Source organism: Myotis nattereri (genome assembly GCF_964212035.1).
Source record: "Myotis nattereri genome assembly, chromosome: X".
In the NCBI taxonomy this organism is placed as follows: Eukaryota; Metazoa; Chordata; class Mammalia; order Chiroptera; family Vespertilionidae; genus Myotis; species Myotis nattereri.
Window position 1 is genome coordinate 96895937 of NC_138078.1, and position 14571 is coordinate 96910507.

At 40.9% G+C, this 14571-nt stretch overlaps 1 protein-coding gene across 2 annotated transcripts in view; it reads left to right on the plus strand.

The window, feature by feature from the left end:
• The window catches only part of RNF128 (ring finger protein 128), a gene marked incomplete at its 5' end in the record, with an annotated part of 147813 nt that overhangs the window by 119754 nt on the left and 13488 nt on the right, over positions 1–14571 (plus strand). For both annotated transcript variants that reach the window (XM_081115345.1, XM_081115344.1), the window contains 3 exons: positions 1753–1835; positions 3336–3432; positions 5913–6081. In XM_081115345.1, the coding sequence (XP_080971471.1) occupies positions 1753–1835; positions 3336–3432; positions 5913–6081 (349 nt within the window). The remainder of the gene's footprint in view (positions 1–1752; positions 1836–3335; positions 3433–5912; positions 6082–14571) is intronic.

The window sequence follows — 14571 nt, forward strand, 5'->3', positions numbered from 1 at the left end:
TAAAAGGATGCTCAACATCATTAGTCATTAGGGAAATGCAAATACAAACCACAATGCGATAACACAGCACATTCATTAGAATGGCTAAAACAAATACAATTGACAATACCAAGAGCTGGCCAAGATGTGGAAAAACTGGAACTCTCATGCATTTGCTGGTAAGAATGCAATGTACAGCCAGTTTGGAAAACAGTTTGGCGGTTCTTTATCTAGACAAATATACACTTTGCAAACAACACAGCAATCTCACTACTAAATATTTACCCTAGAGGGAAAAAATGTGTTCACATAAAAACTTGTACACAGCCGAAACCGGTTTGGCTCAGTGGATGGAGCGTCGGCCTGCGGACTGAGGGGTCCCGGGTTCGATTCCGGTCGGGGGCATGTACCTTGGTTGCACATCCCCAGTAGGAGATGTGCAGGAGGCGGCTGGTCGATGTTTCTCTCTCATCGATGTTTCTGGCTTTCTATCTCTCTCCCTTCCTCTCTGTGAAAAATCAATAAAATATATTTAAAAAAAAAAACTTGTACACAATTGTTCAGCTTTATTAATAATTACCAACAATGGGAAAGAACCCAAATGTCCTTCAATTGGTGAATGGATAAATAACTGTGGTACATTGATATCCCAGAATACTGGTTAGCAATATAAAGGGAGGGGACCCTACCAATACACACAACAATATGAATGACTCTCAAATGCATTATGTTAACTTAAAGAAGTCAGACTCAAATGCAGGAGTCCATTTACTAGTATATGAAATTCTAGAAAAGCCAAAAGTATAGAAACTGAAAACAGATCAGTGGTTGCCAGAGGGTGGGGGTAAAAGGAGAGGTAACTACAAAGGGGTACAGAGGAATTTGTTGAGGTAATAAAACTATTTTATATTTTGATTGTGGTGGTGATTAAGTGGCATGTTTGTCTAAACTTGCAAAACTGCATACTAAAAAGAGTGAATTTTGCTGTATGTGAATTATATCTTAATTTTCTTTAAATTGCCCTAGCTGGTTTGGCTCAGTGGATAGAATGTGGGCCTGCGGACCAAAGGGTTGCGGGTTTGATTCCAGTTAAGGGCCGGTACCTCAGTTGCAGGCTCCTCTCTGGCCCGGGCCCTGGTCAGGGCTCATGCAGGAGAAACCAATTGATTTGTTTCTCTCACATCGATATTTCTCTCTGTCTTTCTCGCTTCCATTCTCTTAAAAAAATCAATGGAAAAATATTCTAGGGTGAGGATTAAAAAATAATAATAAAAATAAATAAAGGGGACAACATAGCTAAAGAATTGTACAAATGGCATTTTGTAAATTAAATCTAGGAAAAGCGTTTAAATAAGTGCTCCATGTTTTTCTTTGTGCTATTCCCCTTTTAGATAACTTTATTCTTTTACATTTTTAAGTCTAAATAATTTTATTTTAAATTGCAATTATGTAATGCAGTGTAATCAACTGTAGTCACCATGTTTTAATTAGATCCTCAGACCTTATAGCTGAAAGTTTGTACCCTTTTACCAACTTCTGCCAATTTCCTCCACCTCCAGTCCCTGGCAGCCACGTTTCTACTCTCTGTTTCTATAAGTTTGACATTTTAAAGTGTAAATAATTTTAAATTGCATATTAAACATAGTCATTTAGTGATATGATGTTCTTTCTATAGGAATTTATGCAATTTAAGACATGTATATTCTGATCTTGTTCTGTAGTTTAATGTATTGTTTCTTATCCGTTAGAGTAACAATAACTATTTGCTCATAGGAAATTGGTCCTGATGGAGATAGTTGTGCTGTGTGTATTGAACTGTATAAACCAAATGATTTAGTGCGCATCTTAACCTGCAAGTAAGTTTGATTTTCATTTATATCATCAATAAGAATAGCTGATTTACAAAAATGATTGTAATGGGGGAAACTATTTTGAATATTTCCAAGTTTATGTAAATAAAGTATTCGTTTATTTATTTATTAAATTTTGTTTTATTGCTTAAAGTATTACAAAGCGTATTACATATGTCTCCTTTCCCCCCCCCCCTTGACCTTCCCCCGGCCTCCCCTACCCCCTAAAGTATTTATTTTGTTATTTTCATTTAAATATAGGAGAATGCTTTATTTTTAATAATATTGAAATTGATATATGGCTAATTATATAAAGTGTCCATAATTTGATAAAATTTGTAAACGAGTTTCATATAAAACTGAGAACCTAGTCAGCACCACAATTATACTGTATATATACTAGGTTATTTAAATTCATGCTAGCAATTCTATTAAGGAAAAAACATAACATCAACTTATTAGTGCCTATTTGGAAGAATTCATTCTTTTGTGGGGTTTTTTATTTATTATCTCTCTCCTGAAAGTTGTTCTTAACACTCTTTCTTTTAGCTACTAAAAAGTGGTGCCCTAAGCATGTATAATATTGCCTAAAGAATCAGCACTATGTTGTATTCAATACTGTATTGTACTGTATTATTGGGAATGACCAACCGTACCATTTTACAGTTAGGGAATGACAAGATAATTAAGATCTGAAATACTGAACAAAGTCTTAGGACAGCAGTGTCTTAGTCATTTTTTGAGTAATGAGTATTGAAACTATATCTTTTTTTCTTAATATATTTTATTGATTTTTTACAGAGAGGAAGGGAGAGAGATAGAGAGTCAGAAACATCGATGAGAGAGAAACATCGATCAGCTGCCTCCTGCACATCTCCTACTGGAGATGTGCCCGCAACCCAGGTACATGCCCTTGACCAGAATCGAACCTGGGACCTTTCAGTCTGCAAGCCGACGCTCTATCCACTGAGCCAAACTGGTTTCGGCGAAACTATATCTTTTGAAGCTAGAATAATAGGGCTTTTATATTAAAAAATACTATTTTATGAAATTTCCAAATTTTGCTTCTATGGCTCCTTCTTGGTATTTATGCTGTAATACAGCTATTTTCAACCCATAGGCCACAAGAATTTTTAAAGCATGCAACACCTGACTACTTAGTTAGGGGCACTGATCTCTTTTCCCTTAAATTGTCAAATAAAAAATGACAATTGCCAACACAATAGCTGTCTGGTATGAATGAATCAAAATTATACCTAGTTTTTTGTCAGATTGGCAAAAAAAAAATCATATATTTTTTGGTGTGCCACAGAATTTGAGTAACTAGTTTATGTGTGCCATGAGATGAAAAAGGTTGAAAATTGCTGCTTGTAATAGTGTGTTTAAAAGAGAAAAAACAAACATCTGTTAAAAGACTAAGTGAAACTACAGGGTAACCTATTAGTACATTAGGCAAAGTGTTGTTGCTATTTCACAACTGATAAATTATTTTTTTTCCTTCATTAGCCATATTTTCCATAAGACATGTGTTGATCCATGGCTGTTAGAACACAGGACTTGCCCCATGTGCAAATGTGATATACTCAAAGCTTTGGGAATTGAGGTAAACATTACTAAACTCTTTATATGAAGGAACTCAAGCAATGGATTATTTATGTATCTGGGCTTCAGGAGAATAACATCCTTTTTTTTTAGCTATTAAATGTGCTAGACTTACAGTGTATACCAAAAATTGAACCTATTTATATCATAATGACAGTAAGGTGCCATATTGAACTACCTCCATTTTCTGTCTTCCCCCCTTTTCTCAAATGTACTTATTTTTTGGTCAGAATTTGAAGTAATGTTCTTATAAACTACCAACTGGCTTGTAGTACCCCTCTCTCATTTTTACTGTCTTACTATTCCATAGCAACCAAACTTGTAGATAAATGAGCTTCTATAGTTTCAGAAAGTATAAGTAATCCTATTTAATAAAGAGTAATATGCAAATTGACCATCACTCCAACACAAAGATGGCTGCCCCCATGTGGTCAAAGATGGCTGCCCCATGTGGACACAAGATGGCTGCCACAAGATAGCCTGCAAGGGAGGGCAGTTGTAGGTGATCAGGCCGGCAGGGGAGGGCAGTTGTGGGCCAGCAGGCCAGCAGGGGAGGGCAGTTAGGGGCGACCAGGCTGGCAAACGGAGGGCAGTTGGGGGCGACCAGGCCTGCAAGGGAGGGCAGTTGGGGGCGACCAGGCCTGCAGGGGAGGGCAGTTGGGGGCAATCGGCCAGCAAGGGAGCAGTTAGGCATCAATCACACTGGCAGGGGAGTGGTTAGGGGGTGATCAGGCTGGCAAGGGAGTGGCCAGGGGGTGATCAGGCTGGCAGGGGAGTGGCTAGGGCAGCCGTGGGCAAACTACGGCCCATTTGAAATGAATAAAACTATTGAAAAAAAAGACCGTACCCTTTTATGTAATGATGTTTACTTTGGATTTATATTAGTTCACACAAACACTCCATCCATGCTTTTGTTCCGGCCCTCCGGTTCAGTTTAAGAACCCATTGTGGCCCTCGAGTCAGAAAGTTTGCCCACCCCTGGGCTAGGGGGTGATCAGGCTGGCAGGCAGAGTGGTTAGGGGCAATCAGGCAGGCAGGCAGGTGAGCGGTTGGGAGCCAGCAGTCCTGGATTGTGAAAGGATCCCAGATTGGAGAGGGTGCAGGCTGGGCTGAGGGACACCCCCCCACCCCATGCACGTATTTCATGCACCAGGCCTCTAGTAAATTATAATTATACTAGAAGCCCAGCACGCGAAATCACATGGCCCTGCCCACCCTGGCACTCCTTGCTGGGCCCACCTTGCCGCGCCCACCCATCTGCTACCCCACCCGTCCCCCACCTGCCAGCCTTGCTGTGATTGGAGCCTGTGGGCCGTGCTGCGTGAGCCAAAATCACACTAGATCCCAGACCCGCCGAACAAGGCAGGATCCCAGACCCCAGACATGCTGTGTGAGGTGGGACCCCAAATCCCAGACCTGCCACGTGAAGTGGGACCCCAGATCCCAGACCCGCCACACAAAGTGGGACCCAGACCTGTTGCACATGGCAGGACCCCAGATCCATTGTGCCGGCAAGATCCATCAATGCACCTCCTGGTGACCGGTTATTTGGTCGTTACGGCATTAAAACCACGGGCTTTTTATATATATAGATTTGGTAAATGAAAAAAAAAACTACCTCTTCCACAGTACACACAACAGAAAGTCAAACTCAACAAAATCTTCCTGATTTGAGGAGATATAGAATACAGTAATTCTCAGTTCCCTTAAGAACAGCATAATATTTTTTTAAAATATATTTTATTGATTTTTTACGGAGAGGAAGAGAGAAGGATAGAGAGTTAGAAACATTGATGAGAGAGAAACATCGATCAGCTGCCTCCTGCACACTCCCTACTGGGGATGTGCCTGCAACCAAGGTACATGCTCTTGACCGGAATCGAACCTAGGACCCTTCAGTCCACAGGCCGACGCTCTATCCACTGAGCCAAACCGGTTAGGGCGCATTTTTTTTTTTTTTTTTTTTTGCCTACCTTGTACCAGGCATTGTATTATGAAGTACTGGGATCACCCAGATGAATATGTCAGGTGTGATGAAAATCTCCTTGTAAAATCTTTTGCCCATCAATGGACCCAATTACTCCAACTGCTCTGGCTGAAACCAGCAAGAGATTTTTTGTGATTATTAAAAGGCATTATATGTTTAAAAGGTTAAAAGCATTTCTGTAGCCCAGCCAGCATGACTCAGTAGTTGAGTGTCGACCTATGAACCAGGAGGTCAAGGTTCCATTCCAGGTCAGGGTATATGCCTGGGTTGTGGGCTCGATCCCTAGTATGGGGTGTGCAGGAGTCAGCCAATTAATGATTCTCTCTCATCATTAATGTTTCTCTCTCCCGCTTCATTCCTCTCTGAAATCAATAAAAATATATTTAAAAGAAAAACCATTGCTGTAATAAGTCACCTATGAATACACTTTGTATGATATGTCAAAGAAGAGCATGTACTCTGAGACTTTTAATTTGTTCAAATGTTTTCCAAAGGTGGATATTGAAGATGGATCAGTGTCTTTACAAGTCCCTGTATCCAATGAAACTTCTAATAGTGCCTCTCCTCATGAAGAAGATAATCGCAGTGAGACTGCATCATCTGGATATGCTTCAGTTCAGGGAGCAGATGAACCACCTTTGGAGGAACATGTGCAGTCAGCAAGTAAGCACCATGCTGAGGGTCAAGTGCCCCACAAATGATACCTTTGGTTCTTAGCACTTGTTCCATTCATCTATTAATACATTTCAGATTTTTTTCTATGAACAACAATGCAATGCAGGATGAATCCCTTCCTTAGCTTAATATACATATATTCAAATGAACCTAAGCAAATGACATACCTCAGGAGTGGGAATTACTCACAGAAGAAAAAGATTTATTGGAAAGTTTCTTTCTGATGCATTTAAGTGTTGGCTTGTTAATTTACAGAGGCTAGGGCAAAACTTTAAATTTTATAAGCCATTGTTTATTGCAGACCAATCAGCAATTAAAAAAGGAGTTCTTAAATGATAAAAATAGAATTCAATTTACAAAAGCTTGATTTATATACAAGTTCTCAAGAACACATCTTTTGCACAGATTAAAACTTTGCTTAATAATAGTATGTGCTGCCACCTGTTGATTATTTACAATGAAATGAACAAACCTTGGAAACTAAAATTGAGTACAATAGTGCCCTTATCCCTGTTTTCGCTTTCCAAGGTTTCAATTGCCTACAGTCAACCACAGTCTGAAAATATTAAATGGAAAATTCTAGAAATAAGCAATTCATAAGTTTTACACTGTGTGCTGTTCTAAGTAGTGTGATGAAATCTAAGCTCCATGCATGTTAGTCACTTAGTAGCCACTTCAGTTATCAAGTCAACTGTCCCTGTATTGCAGTGCTTGTGTTCAACCAATCTTTATAATAGCCTAATGCTACGTCACAATACCTATGTCATTCACCTCACTTCATCTGAACACATAGCATTTTATCATCTCACATCATTGCAAAAAGGGTGAGTAGTGTACAATAAGATATTTTAAGAAAGCACATTCATTTGACTTTTATTACAGTATATTGTTATAATTGTTCTATTTTATTCTTAATTTGTTAATCTTTTACTGTGCCTAATTTATAAATTAAACTTTATTGTATGTATATATGCATAAGAAAAAACATAATATATATAAAATTCTGAACTATCTGCAATTTCAGGCATCCACTGGGAGGTCTTAGAACATATTCCCTGTGGACAAGGGGAAACTACTGTATATTATTTTGAAAATTCATGTGGATCAGTATTGCAGCTTAGTAATACCATAGTAGTAGAGAAATTTTAGGGAATTCAGTGACTTTTTTTTTCTTAGAAAACCTCTATACCAGTGGTTCTCAATCTTCTGGCCCTTTAAATACAGTTCCTCATGTTGTGACCCAACCATAAAATTATTTGCATTGCTACTTCATAACTGTAATGTTGCTACTGTTATGAATTGTAATGTAAATATCTGATATGCAGGATGGTCTTAGGCGACCCCTGTGAAAGGGTCGTTCGACCACCAAGGGGGTTGCGACCCACAGGTTGAGAACCGCTGCTCTATATAAAATATTTTCCCTGATTTTAACTTCCAACTTTTTCATGGTTTTTGATGGTTTGAAATTTTTTTTATTTTTTTGAAATTTTTTTTCTATATCTATATCTATATCTATATCTATATCTATATCTATATCTATATCTATATCTATATCTATATGTAATGTAATCGGTCCTAACGGTGTTCCAGTCACAACCAGAGCTGGTGGGCAGAGATGGGGGTGGGGACTTCCGCTCCCACCACAGGCACTCACAGGCTTGCCCAGCGGTAACTTCAGGCTACCTCAGAGATGGAGGGACACACAGGCAGAAGCTGGTGGGTGGGGACCGGGGTGGTGACTTCTGCTCCCAGCGGAGGCACACGCAGGCCTGCCCAGCGCTAACATCACGTTGCCTGTGTGCATCCCTGCCCAGCACTGAGGTGAAGCTGCCTTTCAGAATATAACTTCAGCCATCAAAGGCCACCCCAAATGTTTTTTCTTGGATGGTCCAGGTAGTAGTGAAAAAACATATCTTTATAAAGTTTTAATACATTATATTAGAGGTCATGGTGGTACTGTTTTACCCACAGTGTCTACAGGAATTGCTGCAAATTTACTTCTCCATGGAAGAACCTTTCATTTCCAATATAAATTACCGATTCCATTAAATGAAACTTCAATTTCTAGACTCACTATAAAGAGTGAAGTTGCTAAAACCATTAAAAAGGCCAAACTTCTCATTATTGATTAGTGCACCATGGAATCCAGGCATGCTATAAATGCCATAGACAGATTACTAAGAACAATTATGAATTTGAATGTTGCATTTAGTAGGAAAGTTCTCCTTCTCGGAGGGGATTTTCGACAATGTCTCAGTATTGTACCGCAGCTATGCGATCGGCCATAGTGCAAACGAGTTTAAAGTACTATAATGTTTGGGGATGTTTCAGAAAGTTGTCTCTTACAACAAATATGAGATCAGAGGATTTTGCTTATAGTGAATGGTTAGTAAAACTTGGAGATGGCAAACTTGATAGCAGTTTTCATTTAGGAATGGATATTATTGAAATCCTCTGTGAAATGATTTGTAATGGATCTATTATTGAAGATACCTTTGGAACTAGTATATCAATAAATAATATTAAAAACATATCTAAACATGCAATTCTTTGTCCAAAAAATGAGCATGTTCAAAAATTAAATGAAGAAATTTTGGATATACCCAATGGAGATTTTCACACATATTTGAGTGATAATTCCATTCATTCAACAGATGATGCTGAAAAGGAAAATTTTACCATCGAATTTCTTAATAGTATTACTCCTTCAGGAATGTCGTGTCATAAATTAAAATTGAAAGTGGGTGCAATCATCATACTACTGAGAAATCTTAATGGTAAATGGGGTATTTGTAATGGTACTAGATTTATTATGAAAAGATTGTGACCTAACATTATCAAAGCTGAAGTATTAACAGAATCTGCAGAGGGAGAGGGTGTTCTGATTCCAAGAATTGATTTGTCCTCATCTGACATTGGCCTCCCATTTAAATTAATTCGACAACAGTTTCCCATGATGCCAGCATTTGTGATGACTATTAATAAATCACAAGTACAAACTCTAGACAGAGTAAGAATATTCCTACCTGAACCCGTTTTGAACATGGTCAGTTATATGTTGCTTTCTCTCAAGTTCGAACAGCATGTGATGTTAAAGTTGTAAATACTTCATCACAAGGGAAATTAGTCAAGCAAACTGGAAGTGTTTTCACTCTTAATGTGATATATAGGGAGATATGGGGGCGGGAGACTTACTCTAAAAAGTTTAATCATTTTATCAGTCATTGTTTGCATCACTGTTGTTTTCATATCATGTTTTTGTTGTTTTTATATCATGTCTTTTTTGTTGTTATATCGTTTCATTATTGTTTATTTATTAATAAGTTTATATATTATTTTCATATACATTTTACTAATTTCCTTTCATCTCTGACACTTCTATTATAGAGAAAGGGCAAATAGGAATATTAAAATATTTTCTCTAGCCCTGACTGGTTTGGCTCAGTGGATAGAGCATCAGCCTGTGAACTGAAAGGTCCCAGGTTCGATTCCAGTCAAGGGCATGTACCTTGGTTGTGGGCATATCCCCAGTGGGGGGTGTGCAGGAGGCAGCTGATCAATGTTTCTCTCTCATTGATGTTTCTAACTCTCTATTCCTCTCCCTTCCTCTCTGTAAAAAAATCAGTAAAACATATTTAAAAAAATAAAAAGTAAAATAAAATATTTCCTCTAATGAATTCCCTTTTAATGTGCACAAATTTCATGCACCGGGCCACTAGTCTATAATGAAAGGGTAATATGCTAATTAGACCAGACATCTTCCAGATGTCATTCTAGACATCCTTCCAGACGAAGCTGGGTGGAGGGAAGCCAGTCTGGGCCCCGGGTCCCTACAGATGGCCAGAGCGAAGCCAGTGCCCGCAGCTGGGGAAGAAAGGTTTAATTTTTATTTTTTTTGTGAGAATTATTTTTTTATTAAATCTTTATTGTTCAGATTATTACAGTTGTTCCTCTTTTTTCCCCCCATAGCTCCTCTCCAGCCGGTTCCCACCATACCCTCTGCCCTTACTCCCCGCCCCCCCCCCCATACTGTCCTCATCCATAGGTGTACGATTTTTGTCCAGTCTCTTCTCACACCCCCCACACCCCTTTCCCTCCAAGAATTGTCAGTCAACTCCCTTTCTATGCCCCTGATTCTATTATATTCACCAGTTTATTCTGTTCATCAGATTTTTTATTCACTTGATTTTTAGATTTACTTGTTGATAGATGTGTATTTGTTGTTCATAATTTTTATCTTTACCTTTTTCTTCTTCCTCTTCTGAAAGAATGCCTTTCAGCATTTCATCTAATACTGGTTTGGTGGTGATGAACTCCTTTAGCTTTTTTCTTATCTGTGAAGCTCTTTATCTGACCTTCAATTCTGAATGATAGCTTGGCTGGGTAAAGTAATCTTGGTTGTAGGTTCTTGCTATTCATCACTTTGTATATTTCTTGCCACTCCCTTCTGGCCTACATAGTTTCTGTTGAGAAATCAGCTGACAATCATATGGGTACTCCCTTGTAGGTAACTAACTGTTTTTCTCTTGCTGCTTTTAAGATTATCTCTTTGTCTTTTGCTCTTGGCATTTTAATTATGATGTGTCTTGGTGTGGTCCTCTTTGGATTCCTTTTGTTTGGGGTTCTCTGTGCTTCCTGGACTTGTAAGTCTATTTCTTTCACCAGGTAGGGGAAGTTTTCTGTCATTATTTCTTCAAATAGGTTTTCAATATCTTTCTCTCTCTCTTCTGGCACCCCCATAATTCGGATGTTGGTGTGCCTGAAGTTGTCCCAGAGGCTCCTTACACTATCTAAATATTCTTGGATTCTTTTTTCTTTTTTCTTTTTTCTTTTCCGGTTGGGTGTTTTTTGCTTCTTCATATTTCAAATCTTTGACTTGATTCTTGCAATCCTCTAGTCTGCTGTTGGATCTCTGTATATTATTCTTTATTTCAGTCAGTATATGCTTAATTTCTAGTTGGTCCTTTTTCATATCCTCGAGGGTCTCACTAGATTTATTGAGGGTCTCACTAAATTTATCAGAGGTTTCTAGAAAATTCTTGAAAAACCTTATAACTGTGGTTTTGAACTCTATATCCAGTAGTTTGTTTTCCTCCATTTCTGTCATTTGTGACCGTTTCTTTGTCTCCGCATTTTGCCTGCTTCCCTGTGTTGATAGAGTGGCTTTCTTTGCTAGGTGTCCTATAGGGCCCAGTGGCTCAGCCTTCCTAATTACTTGAGGTGGACTCTCTTGGTGCACCCCTTTGTGGGCTTTGTGCACAGTCTTGTTGTAGTTAAGCCTTGATTGTTGTAGGTATCACTGGGAGGAATTGACCTCCAGGCCAATTGTCTGTGAGAATCAGCTGTGTCTATGGTGGGAGAACTTCTGTGCTGGAGACACCCTGATGGGGCAAGACTTGCTTCAGTGGGGCTTTGGTGCTCACTGAGTCTGCCCCCTGAGTGTGTCCCTTATGGATCTGAGGAGTTGTAATCTGGATGGTCTCATTCTGACCACTGGGTACACTGGGTCTTGGATCTCTAAGGAGGTGCTAATTTAGCCTCTACTTGAGGCTACCCAGCAGGAGCTACGGAGAGATCTGCAGATTCCTCCTCTCTGTTTGGTGTTTGGAGGTTCCCAGATGAGGCCCAGCTCTGAAGCAATGCAAGCTGCTGTGGGTCCTTGGGCCTTCTTTTGGATGTTCTGGGTCTCTCTGAACCAGCTGCAGTTTGTTAGGCAATTTTAGATTGCAAAGGGCCAGGCCATTCATATGCAAAAGCCTCTGCACACAGCTTGGGTGGGGTGGGGTCTCAGGGAATCAACAGGGTGGAGCAAACAGCTATGGCTGATCCTTAGCCCTGCCCTAAGAGGCACTGGGTCTAAGTATCCCTTGGTAATCACTGCAAGCACCTCTGAGAGAGCTGCCCTCGAGTTCCACCTGATGCGAGACAGTCCACTTTCTCCCCGTATGAGTCTGGGTCCCCAGAGACTAGCCCAGAACTGGAGTTCAGAGCAGTCGGGAGCTTGTGTCTCCTTCCCGATTGAAAAAGACAACCATGTCCTCAGTTGCTAGCCCTTTCCACGTGTGCCTCTGTACCTCTGCACTTTACTTCCGCACCTCCTCTGAGTCTCAATGTGCTTTTCTCTTTCCTTCTAGTTGTAGAATTTCTGCTCAGTCAGCCTTCCTGTGGTTCTGGATGATGTCCGTTTTGTCTTTTAGTTGTAGTTTTGAAGTGATTGTGCGAGGCAGCAATTTCAGGTGTTTACCTATGCTGCCATCTTGGTTTCTCCAGGAAGGTTTACTCTTGCAAGAATTTTCATGCATTGGGACTCTAGTTTAGAGATAAACTAATTCTGGCATAGAGGTAGAAGAAAACCTAAATGTCAAGATGACTTGTGAAATGTCAAATGTCAGCTTCCTATGACATAAACCAGTGGTCCTCAAACTTTTTAAACAGGGGGCCAGTTCACTGTCCCTCAGACCATTGGAGGGCCGGATTATAGTTTAAAAAAAACTATGAACAAATTTCTATGCACACTGCACATATCTTATTTTGAAGTAAAAAAACAAAACGGGAACAAATACAATATTTGTATTTGCATGTGGCCCGCGGGCCGTAGTTTGAGGATTCCTGACATAAACCTTTGTCCTCTGTAGGCTTATCAGTGCCATAGATACCATTTCTGAAGATCTCAGGAGGTATATTATATAAATGCAAACCTTTTATTGCATGTAATCTAATCTTCAGACATATCCTAGAGTATAATGTCATCATAATAATCTTAATAATCTCTGGATTAATCAGCCTATAACAGGAAATCATTATATATTTGCCCTAGATGAGATTATGAGATTTTGTCCGCATAACTATGTGGTAATAGAATTCAGGGAAGATAAAGAGAGTGTACAACATAACTCAGTTTATTGCTAGACTTGTTTTATAAAGTCCCAACCTTTTTTGGTGCTCTGTTCTTGTGGGAGAGGATGGTAAGCACAACAGTTTTTGCAGGGAATTTGAGAAACAAATGAAATGATGATCCATGTTTCTCCTCCTCTATTCTTTATTTTTTCTTTACGGATTAAGGTATCTTACCTAATAATAGACAAACATGTAAATTGACCATCCCTCTGCTATGCTCACTATCAAATCAGGAGAGTATGCAAATTAACCCAACAAAGATGGTGGTTAATTTGCATACATAGGCACCCAGCGGCCTGGGTCCTGGGAACATCATTGGGCACCCAGGTCACTCTGAGGTAGGCCACGTGTGGGCCCTGAGCAGCCTAGGAAGGGCCTGAGCCAGGGGGCTCCTGGGCATGGCCTGAGCCTGCGATCAGAGTTGAGGGGTACCCTGCCCAGACCTAACGCCTTGGCCAGAGGTGTTAGGCCTGGGCAGGGGCTGAGCCGGCAATCAAAGGGAGCTGGGGGTCCCATGCCCAAGCCTAAAGCCCCGGCCAGAGGCCTTAGGCCTGGGCAGGCACCGAGCCGGCGATCGGAAGAAGCTCTAGGTCCCCTGCCCAGGCCTAAAGCCTTGGCCAGAGGCCTTTGGCCTGGGCAGGGGTGGAGCTGATGATCAGAGGGAGCTGGAGGTCCCCTGCCCATGTTTAAAGCCCCAGCCAGAAGCCTTAGGCCTGGGCAGGGGCCGAGCTGGCAATGGAAGGGAGCTGGGGGTCTCCTGACTAGGCCTAAAGCCCCGGCCAGAGGCCTTAGGCCTAGGCAGGGACCTATGGGAGGGAGCTGGGGGTCCCCTGCCCAGGCCCCATGGCTTTAGGCCTGGGCAGGGGCCGAGCTGGGGATTGGTGTGCACTACAGAGAAACACCTCTTCTGACCACTCATTGGCTAAGCTCCCTGTATGCCACTGGTAATATTCTTAGTAACTTGGGTAATAAGAACCAAGAAGGTGGCCTAGGGTTTTTCCACCACACTCCTGGAGAAAAAATTGAAGGTCTGCTGCTGTAGGGCTAAGAAATGTCATATCCTGCCCTAGCTGGTTTGGCTCAGTGGATAATGCTTCGGCCTGCCGACCGCAGGGTCTGGGTTCAATTCTGACCAAGGGCATGTACCTAGGTTGCAGGCTCCTCCCTGGCCTGGGCCCAGGTCAGGGCTCATGCAGGAGGCAGCCAATCAAAGTGTTCCTCTCACTTTAATGTTTCTCTCTGTCTTTCCCTTTCTCTTCCACATTCTCTAAAAATCAATGGAAACATATCCTCAGGTGAGGATAAGAAAATATAATAAATAAAGAAATGTCATATCCTATGAAAGATACATCTTGAAAATGCCTAAAGAAAGTTGTCATTTTTTCATGGTGAAGGGACTGGAGTCCGTCTTGATGAAAACACCTTGGTGGCTGCGGTGACTGGCAGTGGCTGCAGCAGTGGGGTGATGGGGCTGGTGCCTTCCCCTGATCAGCCAGACTGTGGCTTAGGCCCGCTCCCCAAGGGGAGCAGGGACCGGGCCTAAGCCATCAGTAGGACATCCCCTGAGGGCTCCCAGTATGT